Source organism: Elephas maximus, chromosome 3, assembly GCF_024166365.1.
Source record: "Elephas maximus indicus isolate mEleMax1 chromosome 3, mEleMax1 primary haplotype, whole genome shotgun sequence".
NCBI classification, from domain to species: Eukaryota; Metazoa; Chordata; class Mammalia; order Proboscidea; family Elephantidae; genus Elephas; species Elephas maximus.
This window is the reverse complement of record NC_064821.1, coordinates 45,368,165-45,378,712: the sequence shown is the minus strand read 5'-3', so window position 1 is coordinate 45,378,712 and position 10,548 is coordinate 45,368,165. Positions and strand designations below refer to the sequence as shown.

The 10,548-nt window shown below is 44.3% G+C and overlaps 1 protein-coding gene across 1 annotated transcript; it reads left to right on the top strand.

The window, feature by feature from the left end:
• Positions 1-465: 465 nt before the first annotated feature.
• Positions 466-10,225, top strand: RPL22 (ribosomal protein L22). The gene is made up of 4 exons (XM_049877749.1): positions 466-572; positions 2,596-2,700; positions 5,720-5,844; positions 8,259-10,225. The coding sequence occupies exons 1-4, from the start codon at positions 561-563 to the stop codon at positions 8,401-8,403; spliced, it is 387 nt and encodes a 128-aa protein (XP_049733706.1). The 5' UTR covers positions 466-560; the 3' UTR covers positions 8,404-10,225.
• The last annotated feature ends 323 nt before the right edge of the window (positions 10,226-10,548 follow it).

Below are 10,548 nucleotides of genomic sequence, written 5' to 3'. Positions count from 1 at the left end.
CTGCTGGTCCAGCTATAGCCAGGAGAGGCGGCACTGGGAGACACAGCTCCTGGGAATGAGCTTCCTACCTGGGCGGTTGTAGGTAGGAAGAAATCAATAGTAGGTTGAGTTATGACGACTTCGGATTTCCTCGATTTCTCCATGGCTAGAAGGTCCTCCCCTCACCAAATTAGTGAGTTCGATTCGCATTCCATTAGTTTATAATTTGCAGTTGGGTGAACTTCCCTATTATTTTTCTTTCCAAGCACTTTAAAAAGCAGAGCCGAACCCTTTATTTCTCTTTGGGCTCGTCCACAGCCTTCCCCCCCCTCTGACAATTGCAGTGGGACCGGCCACCCGGCCTCCTTTCTCCCCCTACAACCCCTCCCTGCCGAGGAGGGAAGTGTTTTGCATTTAGGGAAAACTAATAGCTCTCCGAGCGTACAGAACCGAGCGAAGCCGCGGCGATCGAGGGGCGTGGCCGAGCTATTCGTGCTGCCTGGGCTCTGCGTGCTCTGCGCGGTGCGGGCTCTTTGCGTCTGCGTAGTTCGCCGAACTCCCTTTCTGCCTCGGCTGCCGCCATGGCACCAGTGGTTAGTATGGCTCCTCGTGAGGCCTCTGCGCGGGAGAGGCACGTGGGCATCGCTGGGCCCGGCTCCTGCCCAGCCTCCTGGGGGACGTCGCTCTGCAGCGTCCGGCCGGGGCTGAGGCAGCAGGACAGCCGGAGCGGGCTAGGGCTGTTGCTGGGCCCACCACGTTGTGGGCAGAGGAGGCCGCGGCCTGAGGCCGGGAGGGCGATCCGGGAGCTCTCGGCGGCCGCGGCTCCGGCACGCGCCCCTGCCTGGGGCTGGCGGGGCCCTGGAGCGCGGAGGTTGCGGCCTGGGCTGCTCACAGGCCCTCGGAGCTCGGCGTGAGGCGGCCAGGGTCTGGGCCTGGCTGGCTACCTGAGCGGAGGGCAGAAAGGAAGAAGGGGACCTGCCACCCTCGGGAGCCGCGCTTCGGTGGAAATGGTCCCCAAAAGGATGTTCCGGTCGGCCTGATTACAGAAAGAAGGCCCGGGTTGAGAGGCCTTTTAGTTAGCGTTCTCGGAGGAAATTAGTATCTCAGAGCGCGGTTGTACAGACCCTTTTTGGTGTAGGGCGAAGGTCCCCAATGCCCTATCTCCTTTAGCCTGGCTGGAAATGGAATATGCTGCTGTCGTGCCGGGGTGCTGGAAGAAAGTCGTTTTCCAGTGTTGTTCGCCCCAGGAGCTTACCTTTCTCCGGGTGTTGGGGGCGCCCTCGTTAACGTTTGCGGTAGCTTTACTTGTTCTGCCTGGGTGGGCTGTTAAATGCTTATATGCATTTGTATACCTTTGGTTTAAAACTATGATGGGAGGCGTCAAGCCCTTTGTGGGCATTTCTTTTACATGCTGATTTTTGTATTTCCGGGTCTAGCTCTTAAAGCAGCCCTTTTGGTTGTTAGTGGGGAGAGACGTTGTAAAAACAAAATCGGTGATTTTTGCAATAGCTCAATGTTTGAAAAGAAGCCCTGCTGATGCAACGTTGAAGCGCTGGGTTGCTAATCGAAAATTTGGAGATTCGAACCCACCGAGCAGCTCCGCCGGAGAAAAACCTGGCAAACTGCTCCCTTGAATATTACAGCCAAGAAAACCCGATGGGGGCAGTTCTACCCTGTCACATGGGGTCGCTACGAGTCGAAAATCGACGGAACAGCACCTAACAACAACAAATGTTTGAAAAGCTGACCCAATTAAAAGCTTTAGGTGAAGTTCTTTTAAACATAAGAAAGGCGGTAAGATGTGTTCTTGGAAAGAGGTATTTAATGTTTAGATTCAGCAAAGCTTTTTAAAGTGTCGGTACAGGTAAGTAGGTTGTACAAATTATTTTTAATGCATTTGTAGAGAAGTTTAATAGAAGCTTCTTGCTAAGAGTGAAGGAGCTGGGACATCATAGGGTGTGCTGTCACTGGTGTTTTAGATGCATTAATTCATAGGTTAAATCAAGCAGTGTTGTAATTGCAACCTAAGTTTTTAGCCACTTGTTCAAACTAGGGTGGACAAGCAGCTAGAACACTGAGCTGTTGCAGTTGCTGCTCCTGAAAAGCCAGGTTAAAACAAGCTTCAGAGAATAGCTGAAATGCTCATGGCTGGAGTCTGGAGAGTTAGGGCGAGTACTGATTGCAGATTAAAATTGTTTCAGATGTGCAAGGCATTTGTATGCCTGTGTACTAATCCTGGAATAAAATAATTGAGTATTCCTTGAAATGTTATTTGGAAATTTTAGGGCACATAAAAGGTAATCTTTTTTCCTTGTGGTTCATAAGCTAACAGGCCTTTATACCCAGAGAGGTTGGGCTGGAAAATTCAAATGGCTCAAGAGTGCTTGAGTGATTTCCCCATCAAAAGGCCCCTAAGCCTTGTAGAGGAGCCTCTTTGGTATCTGTCTGCCACTCTTGGGCAGAGCAAGGCTCTTGGTGACAAACACAGGAATACAACTCCATGGGTTTTGCATTCCTATGGGATTTACACCTGACCTTTTTGTTTGAAACAAACAATTTTGTTTTGACTGGTGGGCCTCATATTCTGTTACCCTTTGTTTGTTTTCTTAATCTTAGAAAAAACTTGTGGCGAAAGGGGGCAAAAAAAAGAAGCAGGTTTTGAAGTTCACCCTTGACTGCACCCACCCTGTAGAAGATGGAATCATGGATGCAGCCAATTTTGTAAGTTAGATTGTTAATGCCACCCGTTACAGAGTAATAAATCTGAGATACTGTTGAGAAACCCTCCTGTTGTTGCTGTCAGGTCAGGCCTGGCTCATGACAGCCTCCTGCACAACAGAATGAAGTGCTACCTGGTCCTGTGCTATCGCCATGGTTTGTTGTGGATTAGACTGCTGTGATCCATAGGGTTTTCAGTGGGTGGTTTTTGGAAGTAGATCCCCAGGCCTTCTTTCCTAGTTTGTCTTAGTTGGGAAGCTCCACTGAAACTTGTTCAGCATCACAGCAATATGTAAGCTTCCAGTGACAGACACGAGGTGCATTGGCCAGGAATCGAACCGGGGCTTTTCACATGGAAGGCGAGGATTCTACCACTGAACCACTGCTGCCCTATTGAGAAAACCTACTGGAGCACATTTCTGTTTTCAGGCTTATAGATAACTCCACAGTTCTGCCTCTGCTATTTAGGAGCTTGGTCCAGTTATCTTTTTGTAAGAGTTCTTTTCTCTCTTGTGTGTAACAGGGTTGTGAGGAGTAAATGAGACGAGCTTGTAAAGCCTTTAGCATGTTGCCTGGCACATAAGAACTAGAGAATTATCTTTCCCCCTTTTTCTCTAGTTTTCTAAAATAATTTTACTTAAAAGTTACAAAGAAACAGGCAAACCGTTCATGGGGTCCAACACACCCCCCTTGCACTTTGGTGTGGGTCTGAGGCTCCTAACAGGGATGGCCTCACTTCTGGGCCTGGCTGCTCGGCTGGGAGCGTTGGACAGATGGCAGCATCTCCTGAGCCTTTCCGTTTTAATCAGCATTGGGGTGTCAATGTTCAGTTTAAAAATTCCTGCTTGCGGACTTGCAGTCGGAGCTTGGTTCTTTGAGATCGTGCTCTGCACTGATTCTTTTGCCACGTTGGCCATATTCCCCAATATTCTTCAATTTCACTTAAACCTAGAGAACTTAAATAACCTCACTGCTATGTTTTAACTCTGCAACTTGGGTTTGGCATTTTACTCTTTTGCTCTCTAATAGCCGTGCTTGGGGAAGGCAGACTTCTTTGTATGCTTAAGTCTCCTACTTTTACCTCTACTCTGCAGTTTTCAGAAGTTCACCTGTTGCCCAAATAAATAAATAAATAAGTGAAGGCTTGCTTATGGCCTTTAATGATAGAGAGTGGAATTCAGCTAACCTGTTGTAGTTTATAGATTCCCGGTTGGCACAAATGCTTTGCGCTCCACTGCTAACCCAAAGGTTGCCAGTTCAAACCTACCCAGTGGCACTGTGGAAGAAAGGCCTGGTAATCTGCTTCCATACGGATTGTGGCCAAGGAAACCCAATGGAGCAGTTCTGCTTTTATAACACATGGGGTTGCTGTGTGTGCGTGGGAATTGACTTGACAGCAATGGATCTTGACTGTTTTGGCTTATTGTAGTTTAATACCTTTGTCTAGATGCCTCCTGCATCCCTGTCCTGTAAGAAAGTCCCGCAGTTGGCTTAGATCCTTTTCTGTCAGTTCTCTCTATCCAGTGACTTGCATTTCTCTGGCCTATTCAGTTTGGTGTCCCTGCGGTGGCCTCTGCCTCCTTCTGCATGCTGTTCCCCCCACGCTCATCAATATATGTGATTGTCTTTCCTCCTAGAAGTCTCTTCAGGGTAGAAAACTTGAGTCATTTATTAATCTAAGATGTAAAAGTCAAGATTTCTTGTAGATTTAATAACTACTCTATCAACAGTTAACATTTTGTGTTTTGGATTTTTAAAATAGAGAATTTTAGGAGTTTTGAGCTGAAAGGGACTTAGGGTCTTCATACAACATTGCAACATTCCTCGCAACAACAGAACCCCAAAAAACTTCCTCCTTTTTTTGAACAAACCCCTGAAGCTCACAGAGGTGAGTGACTTGGAGGAGCTCACGTGAAGAATTTGCAGAGTGTTGCTCTCTAGGCTCTTGGGCTGCTGCCTCTTCTGCTGGACCATGCACGTTGGCCCTGAGCAGTTATGTGGGTGGGTTTGCCCCTTCCACTAGGTCAGAGACATAACTTGCACTGATAATGCTGAGGATGGTGCTTTGTACTCCTTATATTTAGAAGTTCCCTGCAGCTTCAGTTGCCTGTTCCCTTGTAGATGTTTGGCCCTGGGTTTTCTGTCTACTCTTTACCCTTTGATGCATCAGTATGTTGACGCCTCCCTCCCCACCCCCCCAGCCTTCCAGGTAGAGACATATTTGACTTTGTGTGGAAGCAGTCAAGTATAATTATGTTAGAATGTTGTGTTCACATTATGTAATATATATAAGTAAGGTGGAATACTGCCATTTTCTACCTGCTGTTCCTAGATTTCAGACCTTGTATTAATACTAAAGATTTGCTATTATTTTAAAAATACTAGGTATTTAAATAGATCAATAAAGATCATGATAAATGGAGAAAAAAATGCCCCTTTAAAGTTTTAAAAAATGAAGATGTCACTTTGATGACTAAGGTGCACCTGACTTAAGGCGTGGTTTTTTCCATCACCTCATACATGTGAAGGCTGGACAACGAAAAAGGAAGACAAGAATTGATGCATTCTGTCATGCTGATGGCAGAGAATATTGAATATACCACGGACTGCCTGAAGAACAAACAAGCCAGTCTTCGAAACGCAACCAGAATGCTCCTTAGAAGAGTGCTTGAAGAGACTTTGACTAGCTTATTTCGGACATGTCACTAGGAAAGACCCATCCCTAGAAAAGGACATCATGTTTGGTAAAGTAGAGGGTCAGCAGAACTGAAGGAGACCCTCAATGAAAAGGATTGGCACGATAGCCACAGCTTTGGGCTCAAACAACATGCCAAAGATCATGAAGATGGAGCAGGACGGGGCCTACATAAGATCAGAGCAGACTCCATGGCAACTAACAACAGCAATGACATTTTTAAAGAACAACTATATTTCTTCAGTATTAAGAGTAGAAGAAGTTAAAATATTCTGGTGAGATGGGTGAACCTGTCTGTTCACTAATTGCTCGATTTGGTTTCAACAGGAGCAGTTTCTTCAAGAAAGAATCAAAGTTAATGGGAAAGCTGGTAATCTTGGTGGAGGGGTTGTAACCATTGAACGAAGCAAGAGCAAGATCACTGTAACCTCTGAGGTGCCTTTTTCCAAAAGGTAAGGGAGATTGTTACTAGCTTACATCACACTACCACACTCCCGCCCTCACTCCTGAACAGCCGTGTTGCTGCCGCCTTTAGAGTAATGTGCTTTGTGGTGTGTCTGCTGGTTTCTGGAACAGTGCCCAGTACAAAGGCAGTGGATAAATGGATGTTATAGTGGTAATTAAAAGTATTTGCTTTTCGGTAGTTTTTTTTTTTTTTCCTTTAATTTTGTTTTTCATGGGCTGATTATTCCCAGCAGTAAAGATGCTTAAACTTGATGGGACTGTATTCTTAAAAGTAAAGATTATGCTTCCTTTGCCTCAGTCACAATGAAGAGCTTCGATTTCTTTTTTTCCTCCTGTAAGTTCTGTTACGGAAACCCTGGTGGCATAGTGGTTAAGTGCTATGGCTGCTAACCAAAAGGGTCAGCAGTTCAAATCTGCCAGGCGCTCCTTGGAAACTCTATGGGGCGGTTCTTCTCTGTCCTGTAGGGTCGCTATGAGTTGGAATCGACTCGACAGCACTGGGTTTGGTTTTTTGGTTTGGTTTAAGTTCTGTTACGGCGTGGGACTAGAAATCCAGAGATGTCAGTTTTAGGCTGAAGCCGCTCCACATAATTCCTGTGGGCCCATTTTCCTTCCTTTCAGGGTGGAGACAGTTATTCATTTGTCCCGCTATATTACAGGGTTGTTTGAGGAGAAGGTTAAAATACTTAGCTGAACATTTTGCTAACACATTTCACTGGAGAAATGGATGGGTTTATACCTAGCTCTGGTCCTGGGCCTTAGCATATTCTTAAGAGCTTTTATTTATACTGAATCAAGTAGTGAGAATTGTTAAGGTGTGTTAGGACAAGTTAGTTATAATTGCTTTTAGTTTTAGTCACATCAGTCAAAAGATGACTTTAAAACTTAAGTGAGGAAAGAACATGGTCTGATTGGCTGAGTTAATTTATTTGCGTGGCAGGAGATCTGGTAGAGTAAGAGAAGAAATTGGAGGGCCTCCAGGGAATACAGGACACCTAACTTGTTGGGTTTTAGCAGGGCCCCTGGAGAAGATTCCATAACCTTTCTGTGGCCCGTGTCTGAGTTTACCAACCTAGCAGGAGAGTGTTTTCTACCACGTCTTCAGTTCTCACAGGTTTTCTGTTCCTTACTCAGAGGGAAAGCGAGGGAGTCTTAATCTTACAGGTTTCCTTTCCATGGAAACTGTGGTAGTAGTTTTATTCTAGAATGTTTTCTGCTTGCCTCTGAGCTTCCGCAGGTTTTTACCTCATTTTCCCCCCAGCATTCTATTGTGCAAGCTTTCGAAATACCTGAACTTTTGAATTGAAAATGTCACCAAAGTAGAATATGGATGGAACAACCAATTAATTTATTTTTATGTAGGGAAAAGTGGATAGACTTGAACTGAGATCTTCACATCTTTGTGAAGATTACTTTGTTGGTGTAACACTGTTAAACAGTACTCATTTCTTGGAGCTGGGTGAGTTTGTTGGTATGGTAACACCTGGGTACTTGTTAATATGCCAGGGTTTGCATGGGCATCTCTTTAATCCTCAGGACCATCTGAAGAGATGGTAAGAATCACTGTTCCCGTTTTATGCTCAGGAAAACCGAGGCTTGGGAAGGTTAATTTGCCCAGTAGTGGGTTTGGCTGGCATATCTCCTCCTCTCTTTATGGCTTTGGGAAGATGCCCAGGTAGATAACCCTCAAGGCCTTGGAAGCAAACAGGTGAGAGAAGAAACAAGATGACAAACTTTGTGTAGTTAGAATGTGGGGCACAGAAGGCCAGTTGCTGCTTTCATATAAAGAGCGAATTTTCTAATGAGCAGTTTGCTGTGGGCACTACTTTAGCTCTCGTCCAGGCGGAAGCAGCAATTAGGCATATGCATTAAAAGAGCTAAGTGCCCTCACTGCAGAGAGCCAGGGTGAGGGCAGGGTGTCTGCGTGTCTGATCCAGGGCATCTCGTGGCATAAGTGAACCATAAGCAGCTCCAGTAACCCAAACCACCTCACAGGGAGGCATGTAATCAGTGGGGTGATGTGTGTAAAGTGCTTGGAGCTCACTGGAAACAGTGATTTCTCTCTCAATAAAGGGTATTAAGGTTGTGCTTTACTGCCAGATTACTAGCTTGGTGGCTCTTCTCCAGTGGTCACTAAAAGCCATTGTATAGGTCTTTGCTGTTAATTGTTTAACGGACAACTGTTACATCTACTTCTGTGTTCTCATTTTTATTGCTAATTTAGAGGCAATGTAACCGATATTTCTTCCTGTTAACGCATTGGCTGTGTATTGGCCATATTGTTGCCCTTTATGAAGGGTGGAAAAGTTATTTTGAATGGGGGCTTTATAAAAGTTAAAATGTTTCAGAATGCAAGAACAAAGTCTGTCTAGTGTAGTTTTCAAGTGTCCTTTCTCTGCAGGTATTTGAAGTATCTCACCAAAAAATATTTGAAGAAGAATAATCTACGTGATTGGTTGCGCGTGGTCGCTAACAGCAAAGAAAGTTACGAATTACGTTACTTCCAGATTAACCAGGATGAAGAAGAGGAAGAAGATGAGGATTAAAACTCACTTACCTGGAATATTTTGTATTAGTCCTTGAATAAAACTTGGGAAAGAAAAAGGTGGCTATCCTTGTATCTCTGCAGTGTGGATTGGACAGAAAACCGGAAATCATAGGGACAGGGCTTCAGCTGGGCTCCACTCACTCATTTGTAATATGATTTTTTTCCTCCTTGAAAATTTCAGTTCTCAGTGTAGTGATACCGGAATAGAAATATGCAGTGACTTAAGGGAACGGATGATGATTTGTCATTGACTGGGTAGGTAGGGTGTGGAGAGGTGAGTTTCAGTTAGTCACTATTTTATTTTAAAACATGACAATTTTATCTGGCGCACTTTCTCAAAGAGAAAGCGTCAGGAATACAAATACGGGGACTCCTAATTCATTCAAAGCAAAGCAAGTGACTTCTTTCTGGGGTTCTCGTCTTGTGGGGAAATGCCTGTGACAATAAAGACACAGCTTTCTGGGGCATTTGTATCATTTCTGTTTTTTGATTACAAATTACTCTTGATAAAACTGTTAATAAATTCCTCATTTTTTTCCTATAGAAATACAATGTGATTCTTTAGAACTGCTCCTGAGGAGCCCTGGTGGCGCAGAAGTTAAGCGCTCGGGTGCTAACCCAGAGGTCGGCAGTTTGAACCCACCAGCTGCTCCTCGGGAGAAAGATGTGGCGGCCTTTGGAAGCTATGGGGCAGTTCTGCCCTGTCCTATAGGGTTGCTCCGAGTCAGAATCGACTTGATGGCAGTGGGTTTGGGTTTGGTTTTAGAATTGCTATCCTCCTGCCCTTGAGAAAAGGTTTTAGAGGGAGATTGTAGCAGTCCCAGGTTTTCAATGAAACAAATCTCTGTATAAGAATGTATTTGTAAATCATTGTTTCTGCTAGTCTTAGCAACACACTGTTGCTTTGGCATCCAGCAGGGGGAGCCAGAGATGAGTAGTCGAGCTTCCAGCTGTGACTCCCCACGGTTTTTACTGCAGAGAGCTTGGTAGCCTTTTCATGGAGGATTGGGCATGAAGGAGAAGTGACTGGGAAACAGTTCACACTAAGGAGATGACAGGAGTTTCCAGAGTCCCAGGAAATAGTTGCTGCCCTGCCACTTAGGCCAGGACTGGATTTTATGTCAGAAGTAATTCTACGAATTAACATTAAACAGGTCAAACTGAAATTGTTTTCTGTAGGACATGGAGGGAGGAAACGATGCTCACCTCCTTGGGTTATGTTTCCCAATGCAGAGGGTAGAGAACCGTGAGAGGTTATTAATGAGGTCGTGAAGATGTAATTGCTGATGACAGGTTCAAGAGCATTTGGGAGTGACTTTGAAAAGAGACCCTGCAGAAACATCTGCATTGTTTTATGATTACACTGTATAATCATGCTTATAAAGAGCTGGCCTGCAGATGATTTCCACACGCAAAATTCGTGCGTTCTGCTAGTTGCATAGCTGGAAATGAAATGCTCAGGTACTACCTCGGCTCCAATTTAACATTTGTTGCTCCTTGGATTGCATTTAACATCTTGAGGCTTTGCAATGTCATTTGTGGTAAAGGCACTACCATTTTCTATTTATATGCAAAATTTTTGAAGCAGAATTATTTGCACATTTTTCCTCTGCCCTCGCAGAAGGTAGGATTTTCTTTCAGACTTAACTGAGGCATCATTTGCTCTTCGGCTTTGTATCTCCCTTACCATGATTTCACTTTATTAGAAAGTTTGTGACTTGGGTTTGCACATTTTACTTGTTGCATTGATGTTCACTTGTAGTAATTCTTAGTTTGGTTGTAAGAAATGAACCCTGAGCTGAAATTAGCATATAAGGTTATTTTTAACAAACTAAACTTGTCCCAGATTTTAAAACTTGTAATAAAATTGAAGCTCATTGGTTTTTCTATGGTTTTTTGAACTCTTGTAATTGAGGAGTTTCGATTGCATTTTATATTAAAGTGGCTGACACATGGCTACTATTATTGTGCAAGGCTTTTTTTTTTTTTTAAAGGATTAGCGTGTCAATCTGTTTAGCAACAAAAACTTTGTCGTTTGTCTTCACTGATTAATTGCTGCACTAACAGTCTTCATTAAGTTTGAGAAGAAAATGTGACCTTCTGTTATTTTCACTGTAGTTGTGCCGTCTGCCTCAACTCCAGG

What these genes read in the sequence shown, in the direction of transcription:
- RPL22 (XM_049877749.1), top strand. An exon ending in TCATGGATGCAGCCAATTTT is followed by an intron (nt 2,701 to 5,719) that starts GTAAGTTAGATT and finishes TGGTTTCAACAG; the next exon opens with GAGCAGTTTCTTCAAGAAAG. An exon ending in GAGGTGCCTTTTTCCAAAAG is followed by an intron (nt 5,845 to 8,258) that starts GTAAGGGAGATT and finishes CTTTCTCTGCAG; the next exon opens with GTATTTGAAGTATCTCACCA.